Genomic DNA, 22,563 nt, shown 5'->3' on the forward strand with positions numbered 1-22,563 from the left:
GAAATTTTTTTTAATAAAAGCACATTAGCACTTGCAGCCTTCTCACTGTCTCCTCCCCCCCCCCCCCCCGCGGGAAAGAACAGGCGCCTCCTACCCCCCCCGCGGGAAGAACGGGCGCCTCCCCCCCCCCGGCGGGAAGAACGGGCGCCTCCTCTCCCCCCCCCCCGGCGGGAAGAACGGGCGCCTCCTCCTCTTCCCCCCCCCCGCCGCGGGAAGAACGGGCGCCTCAGGCTGACTGCAGCATTCTCCGTGCCTGAAGCACTTTCACACAGGTAGGAAGATGGTTTATTTAATCTTTTCTTTGCTTATAAATGTTTATTCAGGTTGGATTTATTTGTATAATATTTGTAGAAGTATAAATAAGGATTTATTGTAGAATTTAATGACTTCCCTTACCCCCTCTCTCCCCCCACACCTCGTTCTGGACGCCTAATTTGTAACCTGCGCCTGATTTTTTAATGTGTAGAACAGGTTTTTTCAGTCCTACAAAAATCTTCGCTTGCTCCATTCTAACTTAGTTTAGAGTACGTTTTCACTGTGGAAACTTTGAAATCAGGCGTCAGTGGCCGGACACGCCCCCTTTTGAAGAAAAAAATTCTGTTCCAAAGTAGAACTGTTCTACCTGACTAGAACTGCAGAAAAAAAAATGTGGAGAATTGCGATTTCTAAGATAGTCCATTCTCCACCAGTTGCTCCTAAAATTCAGGCGCAAATCATGTGGAAACTTGGGCCCTTAAAAAGTACTTGGATATACCCTTCAATTACTGTAACCTACAGGGCTAGGGACCAAGAGCTGGAAAGTGGGATTAGGCTGGATAGCTCTTTGTCGGCCGGCATGGACACAATGGGCTGAATGACCTCTTTCTGTGCTGTAAGTTTCTATGACTCTTCTATCATTCTATGAGCAGCCAAGTGGATTTAATGGCTGCCGGTTGGGTTTCCAAGACCTAGGGAAACCCTAGCTAAAGGGAGGTGAGAACTGCTGGACCCAGCAGGCAATTGCTTTTTTAGCACTACGTGTGGGTCAGGAGGAGCAGGAGTGCAGAATATTAAGATACAATTTATAGGCTATAGAATTCTTAAAAACAGAAAATGACCATTAGGGCCACAAACCTTTTTTTTTTAATAGATCTATCCCACCTTCCTGCTTTCTCATCACAGCCCTAAATCTTTTCTCTATGTCTCTTGAATCTGTTTCTATTGCAAACAGGTTTGCACTGAAACATAAATATATTCTATATGCTTAAAAGAAAGACATTGAAATATACAAGTGATCTAGAAAAATTTAGCACCTATTTTGAGAATAATCAGTTTGACTTTTGAATTGCTTTAGGTTAAAATATTTGTGAAAGTTAATAATTTCCTTTTTTACTTCAAGGCCTGAGAAACACATAGATTCACATATCCAAATATTGTACACAACATACATGACATTATACTGCAAGAGTTTTGGAGTATCAGATTCCTGTGTTGAAAATTGTTGTAGCATTTTATTCAGAATAGACAAATCATATATTTGCAAAACAATATTATTCAGATGAAATACTTGCTGTCAAATGTTTAGATTGCCTGAGCTTTTTTCTTTCCTTTCCCAACCCTGTCGAATTCTTGTGAGCATTCTGTCTACACATGGAGTGATGAGAATCAGCTTTAGAACCAGCACAATGCAAGGAATCACCATGGACAGGATGTACCCTGACGGAAGTCCCCATTTAAACGATGTGGGCTTTAGAAATTTATTCCATCCAAGTACAGCAGTGTGAGCTGTGCACAGCAGCAATGTGACATGACCCAACTTCGACTGGACCAAAAAGGAGAAATATTTGAGGCAGAATTAATAATTCATATTTCTGGCATAACATCACATTTAAATACATGCTTCTCATTAAAAGCAAGCACAAATAACTTTAACCATAGCAAGCGTTTTGCAACGAAAGAAAATGCCATTGACCAAATGCTACTTCTTAAATCACAATGAGATGATGCAGAATAATATAAACTGGAAACATTTACCTGCAAAGACATTCAGCATAAATAAGCTCAACAAGTCAGTTTTTCAGATTGTGGAGTTTAGAATTTGACTTCTGGGGATTGGTTCCCGGGCATGAACGCGATCTTGTGAGCAGTCGGCCCATCCAGGAGTGGCAACGGGGATGCACAGCCAATTTTAGTGGCTGGGCCACATTAGCTCATCGTTGACCAAATTCACAATCAAAATGGCCTGGAAGTACTGGCCTGCCCAGCTGTTAAAATTGGAATGCAGGAGGCCCCCGCTGAGAACCAGAGAGAATAGTCTCCACCACTAAGATAAGTCTTCAGGCCGGGTGGGGGTGGGGGGGAGTGGCGGTCCTGTAAGGATCAAGGTCGGGGAGAGGGAGGGAAGCCGAGGACAGAGGTTTCCTTGTGGGGCCCGGAGGAGCGCTCCTACACTCTTTATTGTCAGTGCTTCTCTGAAATTCACTCTCTTGTTCCTCCTAACCTCCAAATATGCCATCGTTTATGCTTTCTTATTCGTTGCATTCTCACTGAGTTGAAATCAAGACTCAGTGCTCTGTACCCTGGTCTGACCCATTCCTTCCCAAGTCCTCAAAATTATAGACCTCTTTACATCTCAGCTTCCTTTCCATCTACAGTATACAGTCTTTCAGAGTTCCTGATTTACCTTGTCTTCTTTCCTACTTCTTCAACCAAGATGACCCTTGGACGTAGGAACAGGAGTACGCCATTCAACCTCTCCACCTTGTTCTGCCATTCAGTTAGATCATGACAGATATGTACCTCAACTCCATTTACCCATCCTTGATCCATAATCCCATGATACCCTTACTTAACAATAGTCTGTCTATTTCAGTCTTGAAAACTTCACTTGAACCACTATCCACAGCTTTTTGGAGGAGCGAATTCCAAATTCCACCCTACTTTCTCAATTAAAAAAAATACATATGAAAAATTGAAGCTCATTTCTTATCGATGGCCTATTCCTGGACAATAAGCTTGGATATATTGACATATATGCACTTCTTCCTATTTATGTTCCAGTTTATCTGACTAGCTTTTATATAACAAAGATATATGGTAATGAATGAACCTCTATAAGTAACTAATGAAGTACCTGAACAAATCTGAATTCTCTCCAGTTCATTGTATTGCTGACAGATGGAAGGGAAGTTATCCCGAGCAAACCGAAGACAGAAAAGCCCAAGATTCCAAGTGCATAAAATACATCAGCACGCCAGACCCAGATCATCTCCACCTCTGTGGTTGTATTCTTTTTCACCTGGGTTGAAAACAATAAATAAACTGCATGATGGTACAAAAATGTGAGTTTTCTTTCTACACATGGCAGCTTGACAGTTTGACATGTCACTCACAGAGGGAAACAATCTCACTTCAAACAGGCTGCGGGTTTAAACCGTCATCTTGGGTCAAAATCTTGGATTATTTGCGATGATTAAAATCACACTCCTGAAAGTAACATTGCTGTACAAACAGAGGAATGCGAGAATGAACAAAGGCCACTCACTTCATTCAACTCACTCAGAGGCGAAGCACACTCGTCTCTGAGTCGGAAGGTTGTGGGTTCAAGTCCCACGCCAGGGATTGTGCAGATAAATTTAGGCTGACAATCTAGGCAGTGCTGAGGGAGTGCTGCACTGTTGGAGGTGCCATCTTTCGGATGAGACATTAAAACGAGACACCACCTGCCCTCTAAGGTGGACGTAAAATATCCCATAGCCCTATTTCAAAGAAGAGCAGGGGAGTTATCCCTCAATCATCATAACAAAAACAGATTATCTGGTCATTATCACATTGCTACTTCTGGGGGCATGCTGTGCGCAAATTGGCTGCTGTGTTTTCCCACATTACAACTGTGACTACACTCCAAAAGTACTTCACTGGCTGTGAAGCACTTTGAGAAAGTCGATGGTCATGAAAGACCCTGTATAAATGTAGACCATCAGGGTTCTGAAGCGACAGTTCCGCTGCCTTGACCACTCAGGAGGAGCCCTCCAGTACATACCGGAGTGGGTGTCTCATTTTGTGGTGGTCTATTTGCTTGCTCCACAATCTGGCCATCATGAACCCGCAGCCCTCCACCTTAGAAGGAGGAGGTTGTGGAAGAAGAGGGAGAGGAAGAGGAGGAGGAGGAAGAGGACCATGAGGAAGAGGGGGAGGAGAAAGAAGAAGATGAGGAGGAAGAAGGGAGGAGACAGGCAGCACAATCTATTCCGGATAGGCTGTCCTTGAGTGCCTCATCATACTTCGGTTCCAGTGAATGAAACCCCAGATCCCCATTGCTCTCCACTTCCCCATCGTACCATCCCTCTGTCACGGAACATCGCAGCGTTCTTCTAGGCACAACGCTGAGATGAGAGCCATCACAAAACAGACATTCCAAACAATTTATAAATTTATCAAATTCAAATCAATAGAACAAAGTCAACTAAGCACCCTTGTGCATTCCAATTGGCCGCGATTTCCCCTACCTTGCGGGTCCATGGTGGGCAACATTGGTGATGGGTCCTGACCTTGCTGCTGGCTCTAGCCTGCTGTCCAAAATGATTTTCTGTTGGCTGGGCTTGTTAAGCCCGACCAGCCTGTTTGCCGGCCAATTGAAGGAAGCTGGTCTGCTGATGTCATTTAATGACGGATCATCAGCCAGTTTCCTTAAAGAGACCATGCACAAATTAATTTGACAGTTGTGCTGTCAGTGTTCTACAGCATTGCGATGCTGAGGTGCTGCAAACACTGACAAGCACTGCACAAAGGTGCACGGCTGCACCCAGGCTCTCCCATGACTCCCTCCATATGCTTAAGTCACAGCATGCAGGGAGGTTCTGTTACATTCCAATGGATGGAAGAGACCTCTCCAGGTGACCAGCGCACATTGTATGGAAGGGCACAAGCAGGGATATCGTCAGGAGGACCTGGTTGCCGTGTTGCAAACCTTTCAATGATCTCAATAGTTCACAAAACGTTACTGCAAAGTCACACTCAACCTCACCCTGCTGTGCCACTTATCACAGCCCCATCACTCTGCCTTCCCTAACCTACTCCTGCACATCCTTACTCACACCAACTTACCTTGCACCTCCACCCAACCCTCTCTATCACATCCCCATCTCACTAACCACCTCTCACACTCACCTTCATCCTAGTCCAATCATAACAACTAACAACACACAAGGTTAGGCACTTGGGTGTTTTTTGCAATGTCCATGTGAAGTTTCTGTTAATGTGGTGTCAAACATTTAAACCATTATTTTCAACACTTTGCATTCTTAGACAGATCTCTGTGCATCTTTGGAAGTGATTTAGTCAGTTGCAGTGAATGGTGATATATACTGGTACCCCCGCAATGGTGATGAGTGTGAAAGGAATGCTTGGGCATTGTAAGGATGCTTTATGGCGCTGGTATGGAATGGTGCCAACCTGGTGCATCATGTGGCAGCCAGGGTGCACAGCTCCAAGTGAAGTAAATCTGGCCATGGTGAGACTATCACTCGTCTCCTGGGCAGCAATGTGATTGGGTGCTGATACCATGTGCAGCATCAGGTGATTGTGGAGAAGGTTGGTGTTGTTGTTGATGCTGCTGGTGTGCCCGGTGCTTCTGGTGTTGGGCTGATCGTGGTGAGATTCTGAGGACCAAGGTGAGAGAGTAAAAAGGGCACCGATGCTGATGTAATAGATGGCAGGTGACCTTGAGATGACAGAAGCGATCTGTCAATGGTGAGAGAGGTTGTTCAAATGAGGTGACACTGGATAGACAGTTGACTCCAAATAGTTGCAACCTGCATACAGCTCAATCTGTCTTCCAAATGAAGAACCACTTCTGAGCTTGGAAAGTGAACAGCTGTGAGATGGGAGCTTTTATAGCACATCTGCAGCTGGCAAGTAATGAGATGATTCCTTGGTCACACATCTCCTGACCTGTTTACCTGACGTGATCCCCGAGCAGCGTGGACTCCGTGGGCTACCTAGTAAACTCTGAAGATGAGCTAAAAATAGTTCTTAATGTTAACAAGGTCATAATGACCTGAATTGCCTGCCCCACCGCTGCATGTCGGATCGGCTCAACGTTGACAGACCCGGCATTTGGGAAAGGCGTGTGGCGGCGGGTTGACAGCGAGGTCCTGACCCGCTGTGAAAGAGAAACATTTTCCCACCCAACCCGCCACCGATCGCGCCAGCTGACCCCCTGAAAAATCCCCCCACACTGTCTGTCTTTCAGGCGCTTCTTCCTACTCTAATGCTCCTCCAAAGTGCTCCCCCTGTGGCTGCAGCCTGGCTGGTAGAAGGCTGCTGAGTTTCCGTGGGGGCGACTACAGATGGCCTTTGCAGGACGACCTTGAGCAGCTATGGCCATAGATAGCCCGCTGTAAACTGCACCACCTCGGTATGGGCAGCTGCAGTCTGGGCTGGCTCGGTGACAGGCAGCAGCAAGAGCACTGGCAGAGTGACGGTGGTGGGAGTAGGAATGCTGTCATCCTGAGAGAGGACAGCATCCTGAGAGAGGACGGAGCCACTGCCACTCCCCCGGGGCGGTGCGTCAGCATTCCTTGCCATCTGTTGGACTGCTGTGAGGCACTGCAAGTCCCTTTCCACACTCATAAACCCAGCCACGATGGCAGTAATCTGAGCTTGTGTGGCAGCAAGCTGAGACGGCAGGAGAGCAGTCTGCACTTCCACTGCGGCACTCAGACGTTGAACCCCTTTCACTTGTGCTGCAATAGAAGCTGCGAGATCACTCATCACACAAGAGTTGTTTGTGTCCACAAGAGTTGCCCATCATTTCGATCCTGGAAATTATGGGCTCCAAGCTCTGCGCAAAACCCCATGCTCTGTTGTACCGGACTCCTCAATGCTCCTTGACATACACAAGAGGCTCTCTGGCAGGCCTACCATTTCACCAGGCATTTCTGTGTGCATGCCCATCACCCTTCTTATGAAGGCCACGCCATCGAGCTCATCATCTGAGTCCTGTGCAGCAGAACTCGTGCGCGAACCCGCCCTCCAGGTAGCTGGTACCCGAGCTACCCTTTCCCCCAGCCTGGCTGAGCCCACTCGTGACATTTTCTGAGCTGATGTCTGCGAGTGTCAAATGTAGTGTCGCTGTGTCTTCTCCATCTCCTCCATCACTCTTCTCCTTCATAACTTGACGGACAAGCTGCGCTGCTGGCAGTTCTTGAGTATCTGAAAGGAGAAATGCACAAGGTTCTGGTTGTGGTGAGGGGATACCCATGCATTCACCATCAGCAGCTTGTAAGTGAGAAGAAATTATGGAATAAGGGGGAAGTGGGGTGTGAGAAGAAGGATTGGGTGTGAGCATACCGTCATCATCAGCAATGAGTTTCCACTTCTCTGCTCACCACGGACTCTGTCACTGCTCCTCCAATTATTGCGAGCACTGCTTCCTCCAGCTCCATGATGTTCTCAATTGTGGCTTTGCCTCCACCTGTTTGCTGGTGCTCCCGGCAGTTGTCCACCACCTTGGCCTGCAAGAGAAAGGGAAGTGTGTCAGTGAGTGTGGTGCAATGTGTTCAGCTGATGTGCCTACCATGGTTGAATAGCTGGCAGTGTGTGCAAGGTGTGAGATGAGGCTGTGAGTGTTGCAGCAGTGGTAAATGTGTGAGGGTGAAGTGAAGCTATGATTGTAAGTTATGAGTTGTGATAATTATACAAGTTGAACCTCCCTTATCCGGGACTCCCTTATCCGGCACCACCCCTCGTTCGGAACCATTCCTGGCTGCCAGGTGGTGCATGCGCACAACGCAGCCGGTCAAAATCCTCGAAAAATATCAATGTAAAAAAAACTTGGCCATTTACACTTACAGACCCACAATAAATTTACCCTAAATCCTTGAAAATTATAAATGTTAAATAAATTTACCCAACTTCGGAGCCGCCACCTTTGGGCCCGCTGGGCCCACTCGGGCCGCCGACCTCCTCCCTCCCCCCTTGACTGCTGTAGCGTCGAATCAGTGCCAGCTTTCCTCCCTCACCGATCCCCCACACTCTCACCCACACCCACAACCCCAGGTACGGCAATCCGCATTGAAAAATGCCCAATGCAGAGACACACACCACAAGAGAAAGCCCGACACTCACACAGCGAGCTGCAGCCATTGAGCTCTCCAGCGCACCCATTTTGCAGCATTCCCGTTCTCTCTGTGTCTCTGTGCTGGAAGCCTGTGGATGGGCGGGCGGGGCTCCCTCAGCCCCCTGCACACTGACTGACTGACTAACTGGCTGACTGACAGTCGTTTCAGCCAATCGGCGCACACACACACTGACCGCAGCAGCACCCCACCCCAGCCCAGCCCAGCAACAGTTCTCAAAGACGCAGTCCACCATATAGCTCCACCCAAGTGAAAACTCGTGACCTCCCCTTATCCGGAAATATCCCTTATTTAGAACAGGCCAGGTCCCGACGGTGGCGGATAAGAGAGTTTCAACCTGTATTATAACTATAGGCCCATTTGGATCAGTTTTCCCCAGGTCCATCAGGCCCTTAATCCAGCCCTGGCCGTCTTAGCCATGTCGGATACACCGTGCAAACAATATGTCTGCCAATTTTCCTGTGGCCCCCTGAGAAATCCCCTGAGAAAATTCCCAGCATGTATAAGCTGTAATGTAGCACAATCCAAAAAAACGTGAAAAACTGGCTGAGTTCCATATGTCGGCAATGGCAATGAAACAGCCATTGAGAATACATTGAAAATGGTAGACATTAGCAGAATCAGGCAAAAAGAAAGCAGCTTCTAGGAATTTGCGGAATCTGGAAAAGCATTCTGTAGTGTTGGCATCCTGACTGGGATTACCAGTTGAAGCTACAACAGGAGCCAGAACTTTTGATTGTCTGGAGTACAAAGGGGAATTGAAAGCATGGGAGGGAGCAATAAACAGATAAATAGAACAGTGCACAATGAACAAATTGTTTAAAGTCATAACTTTACACTGCCTCAGAGAGCTGTGGAAGCTGGGACACTGAATAAATTTAAGACAGAAATAGACATTTTCTTAAACGATAAGGGAATAAGGGGTTATGGAGAGCGGGCGGGGAAGTGGAGCTGAGCCCATGATCGGATCAGCCATGATCTTATTGAATGGCGGAGCAGGCTCGAGAGGCCGTATGGCCTACTCCTGCTCCTATTTCTTATGTTCTTATGTTCTTACATTCTTATAACAGACAAAGTGTTGGCATCCTATTGATTGCCGACATTAGCACAGGTGGGAAATGAAATCGGTCTTGGGCAGGAGCGCAAGATGGAAAATAAAATTAGACCCAGTGTAAAACATGTTGCCGGTTCATTATCGATCGCGTTGCGCTACTGTCCAAGACCGATTTAACCACCATGATGTTCTGGAAGTGAGGTGCAACATAAGAAACAAAATTCAAATCTGAAGGCTTTTGAAATGAAAATGTTCTGTATCTAGTGCTACCTTTGGTTAAAGAGCACAAGTCAGTGAAATCGGTCTTGGGCAGGAGCGCATTATGAAGCGAGATTGCTGAGGCAGTTAGTCCATCTTTTACCACCCCAAGATCACCTTCACATTGCAGGAAGAGACTTTGGGGGCAAAATTGCCCCTGACCCATCCAGGGGCACTAACCTTCCCGGCCTGAGTCAGTTAATGCCCGGGGCAGAGGTCCTGCCCCCGGCATGAAATTGCCCCTTTGTGACCCATAAACGAGGCGGAGCGCTGTCTCGCGTGGCCCAACTCGTTTTGGGGACGCTCCCGTGGCGGTAGCGTGGCACTAAGGTGAGCACTGCGCTAACACGCCATAATGACCCTCCCCTTCATTTAAAGGGTACGGCTGCTGCAGACTCTGCAGCCTCTTTGGTGGGCACCACTGGGCCACCAGGGGCATTTTCAACTGGGCTAGTGACCCGGCACACAAAAAGCAGTGCCGAGCTGCATGGTGGCAGCCTAGTCAAAACAAGGGCCACCATTGTCGGGCCGATGAGAATGTCGGCCAACAATAAACTTGTCGGCCCGGGGTGCACACGCCCTCCACTTTAGGGGTGCACCGTGCTAGCCTGGTGTCCCGCAGGGCAATTTTTTCCCCATGAGACGCAAAGGGAGTCAGCGCTGGGCAGTGAGGGCGTCGGCGCGGATACTGACGGTACTAACGGGGCAAAAAAAGGGCCAATTTTGGCACCTTAATGACTTTGCACGATTGGCTAAGATAAATGAAAGCACTGTTCCCCATGCATAGGCTGTAGCAGTTATATAGGCAAGAGCCTCCGCAGACCTGGCAGTCCCTCTTATTGTCATTTACTAGGTGAAGGGAAAGCTATTCAGACTGTATCATACATCTTCACTGAGGCATACAAAAGCATGGGCCTTACACTAAACTACCGTAAGACAAAGGTCCTCCACCAGCCTGACCCCGCCACACAGCACTACTCCCGCCGCCCCCCACCACCCCCTCCCACCCGCCCCCGTCATCTAGCTCCATGGCGCTGCCCTGGACAATATGGACCACTTTCCATACCTCGGGAGCCTATTATCAACAAGGGCAGACATCGACTACGAGATTCAACGCCGCCTCCAGTGCGTCAGCGCAGCCTTCGGCTGCCTGAGGAAAAGAGTGTTCAAAGATCAGGCCCTCAAATCTACCACCAAGCTCATGGTCTACAGGGCTATAGTGATACCCGCCCTCCTGTATGGCTCAGAGACGTGGACCATATACAGTGGACACCTCAAATCGCTGGAGAAATACCACCAACGATATCTCTGCATGAGGATACACGCACCAACGTGAGTGTCCTCGACCAAGCCAATATCCCCAGCATCGAAGCACTGACCACACTCAACCAGCTCCGTTGGGTGGGCCACATCGCCCGTATGCCTGACACAAGACTCCCAAAGCAAGTGCTCTACTCAGAACTCCTACATGGCAAGCGAGCCCAAGATGGGCAGAGGAAACATTTCAAGGACACCCTCAAAGCCTCCTTGATAAAATGCAACATCCTCTCCGACACCTCGGAATCCCTGGCCAAAGGCCATCCTAAGTGGAGGAAGTGCATCCGGGAGGGCGCTGAGCACCTCGAGTCTCATCGGCGAGAGCATGCAAAGACCAAACGCAGGCAGTGGAAGGAGCATGCGGCAAACCAGTCCCATCCACTTTTTCCTTCAACAACTGTCTGACCCACCTGTGACAGAGACTGTAATTCCCGATTTGGACTATACAGTCACCTGAGAACTCATTTTTAGAGTGGAAACATAGAAACATAGAAACATAGAAAATAGGTGCAGGAGTAGGCCATTCAGCCCTTCTAGCCTGCACCGCCATTCAATGAGTTCATGGCTGAACATGCAACTTCAGTACTCCATTCCTGCTTTCTCACCATACCCCTTGATCCCCCAGTAGTAAGGACTTCATCTAACTCCCTTTTGAATATATTTAGTGAATTGGCCTCAACTACTTTCTGTGGTAGAGAATTCCACAGGTTCACCACTCTCTGGGTGAAGAAGTTTCTCCTCATCTCGGTCCTAAATGACTTACCCCTTATCCTTAGACTGTGACCCCTGGTTCTAGACTTCCCCAACATTGGGAACATTCTTCCTGCATCTAACCTGTCTAAACCCGTCAGAATTTTAAATGTTTCTATGAGACCCCCTCTCATTCTTCTGAACTCCAGTGAATACAAGCCCAGTTGATCCAGTCTTTCTTGATAGGTCAGTCCCACCATCCCGGGAATCAGTCTGGTGAATCTTCGCTGCACTCCCTCAATAGCAAGAATGTCCTTCCTCAAGTTAGGAGACCAAAACTGTACACAATACTCCAGGTGTGGCCTCACCAAGGCCCTGTACAACTGTAGCAACACCTCCTTGCCCCTATACTCAAATCCCCTCGCTATGAAGGCCAACATGCCATTTGCTTTCTTAACCGCCTGCTGTACCTGCATGCCAACCTTCAATGACTGATGTACCATGACACCCAGGTCTCGTTGCACCTCCCCTTTTCCTAATCTGTCACCATTCAGATAATAGTCTGTCTCTCTGTTTTTACCACCAAAGTGGATAACCTCACATTTATCCACATTATACTTCATCTGCCATGCATTTGCCCACTCACCTAACCTATCCAAGTCACTCTGCAGCCTCATAGCATCCTCCTCGCAGCTCACATTGCCACCCAACTTAGTGTCATCTGCAAATTTGAAGCAAGTCTTCCTCAATTTCGAGGGACTGCCTATGATGGTGACTGTCTGAACTTGCAGTGCCTGCAATGAGGGGCACTCTGGAATGAGAGATGTTTGAAGGAAGCCAGCATTGGTGAGCTTTCTAATCATGGGATGGTTGCAGATACTGGGTGAAAAGAAGTGTGAGTGGCACGGATTCCTCTAACACTCTGTTCTCTATTTGCAAAGGAAAAGTTGGCACATAACCAATGCCAAAGAACTGTAACTGGCAAAGGGACACCAATCTTGCACAAGAAGGAATCTTTGCACCTCATCGGCAGACTGTAGGGGATGGAGCAATAGGAGGTGAAGTGCCAAATTGAGTTGCTAACGGCAGGATAAGTGGGAAGTTAGGTCATTTCAGCTTTATGTGGATTGTGAAAGTATACTAATTCCCATCCTGTCAACCACTATTTCTTCAAAGTGTTATGTGTTTGCACAGCTAAACAAGCTTTAGCAATTTTTGAAATACTCAAAGGTGCTTGGAGCAAGATGCCCGCTACTCAGAGGAAGATCCAGATCCATAACTCTTGCCCCATCCTCACTAACTTTCTCATAGCATCTTACCTGTCCCAGCATCAGTCCAGAGGCACCACTCAGGAGGGATTAGTTAGTGAATCATAAGAGTTTTCACTGCGTGAAGTACCAAGCACTAGTGAGCACGAGGACCTGTAATTGGAAGAGGGAAAGAGTCTTGCTCCCCCATGGAGGAGGAAGAAATGATAACCCTCAGCTGAAGCCTTAGGTATCTAGATCTCAGGATCCCAGTGAGATTATGCAATTGAGATGGTTTCTGTGTATATGGTTGAGATGATGGAGAAGTGGGAAGAGTCCTTTACAAGTATTTGCAACATATTACAGGAAGTTTCTCACAACATACAAACCATCTTGGAGAGAGTGACTAGCAGAAGGAGGTCGTAAGGATAGTGATGTTTTCCGATTACCAATGCTTCAATAGATGTGTTGAAGGTCAGCCTGACAGAACACATTCATAGGATTCCCAAGACTTGATTGGGATTCAGTGTGTAATTACACTAAGCAGCACTCATCTGAGCCTGTGCCCTGGAATGGTAACAAAAGTTGTTGTCTCTCATGATAGTGACAGTGTAGGCAAGGCAAGAGACAATCAGAAGATAGTTACCCAGGCATAGCAGCTTCACTGAGATGTGCCACCTCAGTCCTTACAAGTTCCAGAGGGATCTTTTCAGCCAGTTACCTCTCAAACTTGCATCACTCAAGGAGCATCTTGTAGAAATAATAGATTAGGAGTAAGAATGAGTAAGGTATCTGGTGTGAAGGATAAACATGTTTGTAAGAAATAGTTGCAGACTTGCAGTGCATGAAATTATTGGAAGTTTCTGGTGAATTTTGTTCAAGATAGTAAAAATTGATTGACTATAGAGATTTTAGAGTTAATTAAAAAATATATAATTTTAGGGATATGGGAGTTGCTAGCCAGGACAGCTTTTTGATCTAGCAACGATGAAGAAATGTTGATATATGTCAAAGTCAGGACATTGGGTGATTTGGGCTGGAACTTGGAGGTGATGATGCTCCAATGTATCTGTTGCCCTTGTGGTGGAGGTCACGGGTTTGGGAAATGCTGCCAAAGAAGCCTTGGCAAGTTGCTGCAGTTAATCCTGCAGATAGTACATACCACAGCCATGGTGCACCAGAGGTAGTTGGAATGGATGTTTAAACTGGTGGATGGGCTGTCGATCAAGCAGCTTCTTGAGTGTTGTTACAGCTTCACCCATCCAGACAAATGGAGAGTATTCCATCACAATCCTGCCTTATAGATGATGAAGAGGCTGTGGGGAGTCAGGAGGTGAGCCACTCACCACAGAATACGCAGCCTCTGACCCGCCTAGTAGTCACGGCATTTATGTAGCTGGTCCGCTTGAGTTTCTGGTCAATGGTGACCCCCCAGGATGTTGATGGTGGGGGATTTGATGATGTAATGCTATTGAATGCATGCTGCTCCCTCCAATGGCCCCGGCTTGCTGGTGGTCTTGCAGGCCGGGACCGTGCCGATTTCCGGGCCGGGCTTCCACATGCTGCTCCCTCCAGGGGAGGCCCAGCCCGGAAATCAGCGCGGTTCTGGCCTGCAAGACCATCAGCAGACCGGGGACATTGGAGGGAGCAGCATATGGCTACGAAGCCGGGTTGCTGATTGCAATGCGGGCAGGCACAGCAAGAGGGGCGAAGGAGCGGCAAGAGTCCGTAGAGGGAAGTGACCGGGTCCCAGGAGAGGCGAGGGCCCAGGGGCAGCACGGGCCAGCCCACACTGCGATCTGTGTGCGCGCTCGGTCTGTGCAGCAGAGCTGGTCTCCAGTTAGTCTTGGATAATCCTTGCCACTGGACCAAGACCTAGCTCTGTCAAGCCCGTGTGGTGGCTGGTGTGCAACAGCACCACACGTTAAAAAAATCTATGCACAGGCATCTTCCACCCTTCACGATGTAGTTTGGAATCTGGAATATTTGGTCCTTCATTGAAACACCTTTTTGGCGTCGAAGCAAGTCATCCTCGCTTCGAGGGACTGCCTATGATGATGATGATGATGATGGCTATTGAATGTCAAGGGAAGGTGGTTAGGCTCTCGCTTGTTGGAGATGGACATTGCCTGGCAGTTGTGTGGCACAATTTTTACTTGCCATTTATTAGCCCAAGCCTGGATTTGTCCAGGTCTTGCTGCATGCAGGCATGGAGTTAATCATTGTAATCATCAGTGAATAGCCCCACTTCTGACATTATGGAAGGAAGGTCATTGATGAAGCAGCTGAAAATAATTGGCCTCAGACACTTCCCAGAGGGACTCCTGCAGTGATGTACTGAGATAATTGGGCGGGGTGGTGGGAGGTTAAAAATCTAACAATGGCCAACCTGACCTCAACCCTCCAAATCACCCTCATCTGGTTTTAATAGAGGCGGGTCAGAGTGCAGGCGACCAATCCGCTCTCAGAGGCGGATCAGTCGCTAAAATATTTTAAGGAGGTTGCATGCCTTCAATTTAACTTAACTTTTAGTTTTAATACCAGCAGGCCGGGTTCCCAGGCTTCGAGAAACTCGACAGCTGAAGGGAGGATTAAAGGACCAGATTCATCAGGTGATTGCCTTTACAGAATTTATTTATTTGAGAATATATACAAAACGTAATCATGCAGCTATGGGTACAAGGAATGCCACGCATCTTCATAGAACACATAGGCCCATGCGCTGAAAACTGGCTTTTCCGATCTGTCAAGCTGATCCTCCACATCTCATGAGCCAGGATATTCGCATGGGCAAGATTGTACTATTTCCCATATCTTGCCCAGCGGATGTCCTGAAAACTCTTGCGCCTGATACAGGCATAAGAGTTTTAAAATACACAAAAACATTATAAAATAAAATTTTAAAAGCACATTTTATTGTTAAAAACCCTCCCCATTATGGTATGTTTATTTTAAACCATAATTAAAAAACTTTTTTAAAAATCGGAGAAATATTTATTTTTATAATACAAAATAACTTTAATCTAACAATAAAAATATGTGGTGTATTTTTTCTATTTTTTATTTGTGTTTTGGGTGTTTAGTGGGTGGTCCTCATTCATAATAATGGGAACTCCAACTTACGGAGTGCCCATTATTATGAATGAGAATATACTTTACCTTGATTGGCTGCCAGAGCCATGTGACTGCACGTCCTGATGTGCACGTGCTGCAACACGCAATCAGTGGAGGCCTCAGGACCGGGATCTCACATGGGCGCAGCAGGAACGGGTAGGTGCGCATCGTTTTTAACTTTTTTACCCGATCACCCGCGGGAAGCAGCGGACCTGGATTTCTGGGCCATTGTTTTCTGCTCTCGGATGCTGTTTGGCTTAAGAATTATGGAAATATGTGGGTCAGAGATACTTGTTGGAGGAAACACGTGGACTGAAAAAGCTTGTTTATCAGAGCTGCTGCTTAATCCTTGCGGATGTCACCACGCTATCACGGGCGAGAAAGGAATGACTGTAAGTGAACAAAAACAAAGAAAGTAATAGAATGTACATCTAAGATGTAATGCTTTAATAAATCTTAATTCTTGTCATTAAGTATTTATCCTAAAATCCTGTCCCCTGGTTATTTCCTCTTTTGAAGTCTTTCCAAGCTGCAGTATCCTTTGGCCAAGAGGTCTGCAGAGAATCTACTTCTAAGCCTCCTCTGATTTTTTCTCTATCCCAGTCGGGAGTTATTGACCTTCACGTGGTACCTCCCCACAGCAGCTTGGGTGACACGGAACCCACACCATAATGCAACACATTCAGGTTCAGTCTATTGCACTACCTTGATAGAATGATATTAAAACAGAAATACAACACAATACAGGAACACGCCTTACCTGTGATGCGACATTGCGAACCAGTCTCCAATAACTTGAATATCTAAGTGGTCTGACCAATGAGTAAAAAACATGAAGGAAGCCATAGGCAAATGCCACAAGTCCGAGCTGCTTTCGACATAACATCCACGTGTCAAGCCAGTTAGGGAATCTTTTGTATTTTGTCCCTCTGTAGAGTTGGAGGAATGCAGCAATCACACCTGGCAGGTAAACTAAGCCAAGCAGAATGAGGGAAACAATCGGAAAAACAATATTGGGTATGGAAATCATCATCCGATAGGTATCATCAACATTCTTTTCGACATAGGGATAGATTACTTTAATCACCATACAGTACAAGAAGAAGAATACTGTGAGACCAGCCGTTATAATAAAGGGTAGTCTCCACATTGGAAAGAGCTGGAGAGGGTAGTTCTCCAGTTCTTGGGCTGCTAGAAGGGATCCCTGGTCTAACGGAGTGAGGCCTATACTCCTGGCAACATCCATCACCAGTTGTTTGGATTTATTGTCATCGCCGCAGACAAAGACCTGAAACATGGAACGTAAATTTTTATTACTGGTGAAAATATTGATGCTGCAATCCAATATATTCAGCACAACCTAATTAATATTGTTTCTAAAATACAGTAAGTTGATCGGTGTAGACAATAGTTTTAGATAATCCTTGTTAAGATCATTTTTCTCCACATAATCAGTAGACATGTATGTGATCTTACCTGACTGCTGGCATCCAGACTGCCTGACTGCAGGGCCCAGGCTGAAACGGTGTTAAATCCCTTCACCACATTGGCTTTGGGAACCAGCTGAGCCAGATACTGTGCATTGGACTCTGGGTATTGGTTCATTCTGATGTTGTTGCTCACATCCACCAGCACTTTTTCATCGAGCAAATCGGACAGAGCTGGGAGAAAATCATAGTTTTCTCTGTGAACTGCCAAGAAAATGATCTTGGATATTTTCAGGGCATCTGCGTGGCTAAACACTTGCGCTCCACTTGGCAGCAGGATCGAGTGCTTTGGGTCTCGGCTACCAAATACCACCGGGTAACCTGACTTGAGCAGCCTCATACCAAAGGATCTGCCAAAGTCCCCAGTGCCAAAAATGCAAATCGTGTCCCGTTTATGGTCCAACCTTTTTCTGCTGCTAGTCTGACGAAGTGGGATCATGTCTGATGAATTGCTGTCCATCTCTGTAAAACAAAGTCAGCAGAAATTTTATGATGTTCTCTCTGGTCAACCAGCTCTAACAAATTAAAGCATGCCGAACATCACCTGAACTGTACTGATATTTATGTTGTTCTATTTGGCATCTTTCTTCCTAGTGTAAGATCTTCTTAAGCTATTTTTTTCAAAATAATGTTTTTTTTAGTATGGACAGGCTGTGTGACACCAGTCATGTCTGGAATAGCATCACTGCACATCTCTGTTTTTATCATCATATATCATGATGTCTTTCATGTTTACCAGGCTGATGATGCACCCTTAAACCTCCAGAGGGAGCCCCAAATCTTCTCTGAGTCTGAGGCTTACTGGTGGAGGAAGCTTTCGGGTGAAGACAGATGTCGGCCAGATCCAGTAACATCAGGTCTCCAACCCGAAGATAACTATCCGGATGTTTTTTTCCGGGTTTTGGGATTGGGTAGTATTTTCACCCAGTGATGTTGCTAAAGGAGGCAGGCGGGATTGCATTATCACTGTAATTCCCATTGCAATTCCCAATGCTTCCATCTCCTTTTCCCGAACATATTGAATAGTTGCAGGATACTGATGTCCAGCACAATGAAGTAGCATAAATGGGCTTCGCTGAAGTGATCAAGACTGTGGTGACGACTGCATTTAGGCTGCACCATTGTACTGGACCACTCCAGCAAATAAATGTCTGTCCAGGCGAAAGCAGCCCTTTGAAAAACGAGCTGATTTCATCAGCTGTCTTAAGCCATTCTGCCAGCTTTGCCCATAAGTAGCTAACAAGCACTACAAAGAATCATAGAAATCATAGAAATTTACAGCACAGAAGGAGGCCATTCAGCCCATCATGTCTGTGCCGGCCGACAAAGAACTATCCAGCCTAGTCCCACTTTCCAGCTCTTGGTCCATAGCCTTATAGGTTACAACACTTCAGGTGCACATCCAAGTACCTTTTAAATGTGATGGGGGTTTCTGCCTCTACCACCCCTTCAGGCAGTGAGTTCCAGATCCCAACCACCCTCTGGGTGAAATAAGTTCTCCTCAACTCCCCTCTAATCCTTCTACTAATAACTTTAAATCTATGCCCCCTGGTTACTGACCCCTCTGCTTAGGCAAATAGGTCATTCCTAGCCATTCTATCTAGTCCCCTCATAATTTTATACACCTCAATTAAGCCTCCCCTCAGCCTCCTCTGCTCACAAGAAAACAATCCCAGCCCAACTAATCTTTCCTCATAGATAAAATTCTCCAGTCCTGGCAACATCCTCATAAATCTCCTGTGTACCCTCTCTAGTGCATCACATCTTTCCTTTAATGTGGTGACTAGAACTGTACCCAGTACTCAAGCTGTGGCCTAACTAGTGTTTTATATACTTCAAGCATAACCTCCCTGCTCTTATATCCTATGCCTTGGCTAATAAAGGAAAGTATCCCATTTGCCTTCTTTACCACCTTATCTGTCTAGTCTGCTACCTTCAGGGATCTGTGGACATGCACTCCAAGGTCCCTCTATTCCTCTATATTTCTCAGTATCCTACCATTTATTGTGTATTCCCTTACCTCGTTAGCCCTCCCTAAATGCATTACCTCACACTTCTCTGGATTGAATTCCATTTGTCACTTTTCTGTCCACCTGACCAATCCATCGATACCTTTCTGCAGTCTGCAGCTTTCTTCCTCACTATCAACCACACGGCCAATTTTTGTATCATCTGCAAATTTCTTAATCATGCCCCCTTAATTGAAGTCTAAATCATTGGTTTACACCACAAAAAGCAAGGGACCTAATACTGAGCTCTGTGGAACCCCATTGGAAATAGCCTTCCAGTCACAAAAACACCTGTTGCATAGAAAATAGAAAATAGGTGCAGGAGTAGGCTATTCGGCCCTTCGAGCCTGCACCGTCTGTTGACCATTACCCTTTGTTTCCTGCCACTGAGCCAATTTTGGATCCAACTTGCCACTTTCCCTTGGATCCCATGGGCATTTACTTTTCTGATCAGTCTGCCATGTGGGATTTTGTCAAAAGCCTTGCTAAAATCCATGTAGACCACATCAAACTTGCTACCCTCACTGACCCTCCTTGTTACCTCCTCAAAAAATGTAATTTAGTCAGACACAACCTTCCCTTAACAAATCCATGCTGACTGTCCATAATTAATCTGTTTCTCTCTAAATGATGCTTAATACCGTCCCTCAGAATTTTTCCCCATAATTTGCCCACCACTGAGGTTAGGCTGATTGGCATTTAATTACTCAGTCTATCCCATTCTCCCTTATTAAACAAAGGTACAACATTAGCAGTCCTCTAGTCCTCCAGCACCACACCTGTAGCCAGAGAGGATTGGAAACTGATGGTCAGAGCCTCTGCTATTTCCTCCCTTGCTTCTCTTAACAGCCTGAGATACATTTTGTCTGGGCCTGGCAATTTACCTACTTTCAAAGATGCTAAACCCCTTAATATTTCCTCTCTCACTGTGTTCATTTTGCTTCCTATTCAACAGGTGTCAAGATGCATAAATATTGGTACGTGCTTGTCAATTGGAAATAGGCTGCCCCAGAAATCCTGGAGGGGTCGGGTCATCCTCTCACAGGTGGGGTGCAAATCCCATTCTATCATAGTTATGCCGGTGGAGCATGATGATGAATTTTTTATCAACATTGTATACGCTAAATGTAAGCAATCATTTTTTTTTTCATTTTAAGGAAAGATTCAAATGGTTCAATAAATATTTTAAAAGAAAATTGCAGTCATATGAAGAAAACCAAATGAAAGAGGAATCATACTCAAAAGGAGTGTGGGGCAGAGATAGGGCTGCAGTGCAATAGCACTGATTCTCCAACTTATGTCTCATCGAGTGCTGCTCCCAACTGGGAGCTTGAGAATAGTGAATCCATCTACTTAACATGATAGAAATTTTTAAAATCTGAAACAAAAACAGAAAACTTTTGAAATGGACAGGAGATTGAAAGAAAAAGAATGAGTCAAAAATGCCAGGAGAAAAAAAACAAGTATATTGTCTACGTGTCCCAGTAATGTTATAACCTGTACTGAACTTAAAGCTATTTGTAATTCAGTGGTGCTGCAAGTGAAAAACAAGAGGAACATAGAGACAAATCTGTAATGTAGAGGAAAAGGAAGGTCATATTTTGTCAATTTATGAAGTTACTTGTGAATCAAACATTTGTTTTTCTTATAGCAATTCCAGCTAGTAAAATGGGAAGTTTATAAACTTAAAACAAAAGTTGGGATGTACATTCATTGCATAACAAGCTCTGAACATATGAAATATATTAAATGTTCTTACCTGCTTTATCCTGGTTGGCAGGACTGGAAAATGAGGATAGTTAAAATAAAGAATGAACAGATTTTACTTGAGATGATGTGTGGATACGGCCTGCTGGTGTTTATCTTTCAGACCAACCCTCATATTTAACAGCTATGATCCAGCCTCTGAGGTCAGTGGCCTTTTGTTCCACCTCTTTGTATTTCTGCCAGAGCTAGAACCCGCCAACAAACTCTGACCACGTGTGATTTTCTGTTTGAGCATATACATTCCGAGAAAATGATCATATCCCTCAGCCTAAAACTTTCCACGTGCTTGTTCAGAAATGAATGTTAAAAATTTGGCTAAATGTCTCCTCTGCGAAATCAAAGTTGTTTTAAAACTTAGCTTTTGCAGTACAACAACTACAAGCAGTTGCCAGTCAGGTTTGCTCAGTGTTATAACTTCTGCCGACATTTTCATAATTGAATTTGAACATGTGTATAAAGGGACACACACAGTTCTTCATTTTACCAGTTTTCCTGAATCAATGGGCCCAGGTTTCGACAAGAATTGCTCCTATTTTTTTTGAGCAACTGTTTTTTTTTTGAAGTATCTTAAAAATTGCAATTCTCCACATTTAGTTTGCTCCTGTTTCAGTGAGTTAATTCAGTTTCTTTTTAGTTCAGTTTTTATTTTGCAAAAGGGTATGTTACCAGCCACTTACACCTGTTTTGGCCATTTAAGCACGTTTAGACAGCTAAAAGTTACTCCAAACTAACTTAGGCCAGCGTATGTGTCCACTTTTGTACGCTCGGAAAAATCTTGTGTAGGCTTAAGAAATGAGCGCAGGTAGCCAGAGATGTGGGGGTGGGGGGGGGGGGGTGGCGGTGGGAGGGAAGTTAGAGGATTTTCCAAAGCATTAAACAATTCACATTTAACAATAAAGAACCATCATTAATAATAAATGATAAATAAATCAATAAATAAAAAAATTAAAAGTTCCCACCCCACCTACTGCAGCGCCTATCAGTTCAGGCTGTTTGGCCAGGGGCTAGGGACTAGGGGCGGGAGAGCAACATGCAGCAGATTGGGCTGCAGGAGGGAATTTAAAGGGGGCCACAGGAGAGGGAGAGGGAGAGAGAAGTGACATCACTGAAGGGGAGAGGGGGAGAGAACAAAAGACCTTTGGGTATGGTCCATGTACCTTGTGGTGAGGGAGAAGTGCTGTGCTGCCATTTTTCATCATTGATCTTTGAAAGTTTAAGTTGTACTTCAAGTATGGGTGCTGCATTATCAACGCCATGGATTTTGCAATGGTTCTGCATCATTGTGCTATGTAGGAGAGAATTGATTAAAGCTCATCGCAACAGGAACGTCATAGCCTATAGGCTGCTGGGCAGGAGGCCTTACCCACCTCGGCAATATCGAGTCAGGCATTCGTACCTGGACTTGAGTGAGATGGATTGTGTCAAAAGGCTGCGTTTGCGCAGAGAAGTTGTCCTTGAGATCTGTGAGTTGCTGAGATCAGATTTACAGGTGAGAACCAG

At 45.8% G+C, this 22,563-nt stretch overlaps 1 protein-coding gene across 4 annotated transcripts; it reads right to left on the minus strand.

Annotated features, from left to right (window-relative positions):
• Positions 1 to 1,470: 1,470 nt before the first annotated feature.
• Positions 1,471 to 21,180, minus strand: LOC139264598 (metalloreductase STEAP4-like). 4 transcript variants are annotated; one of them, XM_070881321.1, is made up of 5 exons: positions 21,056 to 21,178; positions 17,277 to 17,749; positions 16,561 to 17,088; positions 3,113 to 3,277; positions 1,471 to 1,801 (listed from the first exon to the last, which is right to left on the minus strand). In XM_070881321.1, the coding sequence occupies exons 2-5, from the start codon at positions 17,745 to 17,747 to the stop codon at positions 1,553 to 1,555; spliced, it is 1,413 nt and encodes a 470-aa protein (XP_070737422.1). In that variant the 5' UTR covers positions 17,748 to 17,749; positions 21,056 to 21,178; the 3' UTR covers positions 1,471 to 1,552. The 4 variants fall into 4 exon arrangements, with proteins under 4 accessions (XP_070737422.1, XP_070737424.1, XP_070737423.1 ...); XM_070881323.1 differs by lacking the exon at positions 1,471 to 1,801 and adding an exon at positions 7,333 to 7,496 and having other exon boundaries at positions 3,218 to 3,277; positions 21,056 to 21,180; XM_070881322.1 differs by lacking the exons at positions 1,471 to 1,801; positions 3,113 to 3,277 and adding exons at positions 6,796 to 7,194; positions 7,333 to 7,496 and having other exon boundaries at positions 21,056 to 21,180.
• Positions 21,181 to 22,563: the final 1,383 nt, after the last annotated feature.

This window comes from Pristiophorus japonicus, chromosome 5 (genome assembly GCF_044704955.1).
Source record: "Pristiophorus japonicus isolate sPriJap1 chromosome 5, sPriJap1.hap1, whole genome shotgun sequence".
Taxonomy (NCBI): domain Eukaryota; kingdom Metazoa; phylum Chordata; class Chondrichthyes; family Pristiophoridae; genus Pristiophorus; species Pristiophorus japonicus.

Excerpts from the sequence above, each read along its gene's own strand:
- LOC139264598 (XM_070881321.1), bottom strand. The coding sequence starts at position 17,747 with ATGGACAGCAATTCATCAGACATGATCCCACTTCGTCAGACTAGCAGC. Across the intron at positions 17,089-17,276 it reads GTCTGGATGCCAGCAGTCAG|GTCTTTGTCTGCGGCGATGA; the intron begins GTAAGATCACAT and ends TCCATGTTTCAG. Across the intron at positions 3,278-16,560 it reads TTCGCAATGTCGCATCACAG|GTGAAAAAGAATACAACCAC; the intron begins GTAAGGCGTGTT and ends TTTTCAACCCAG.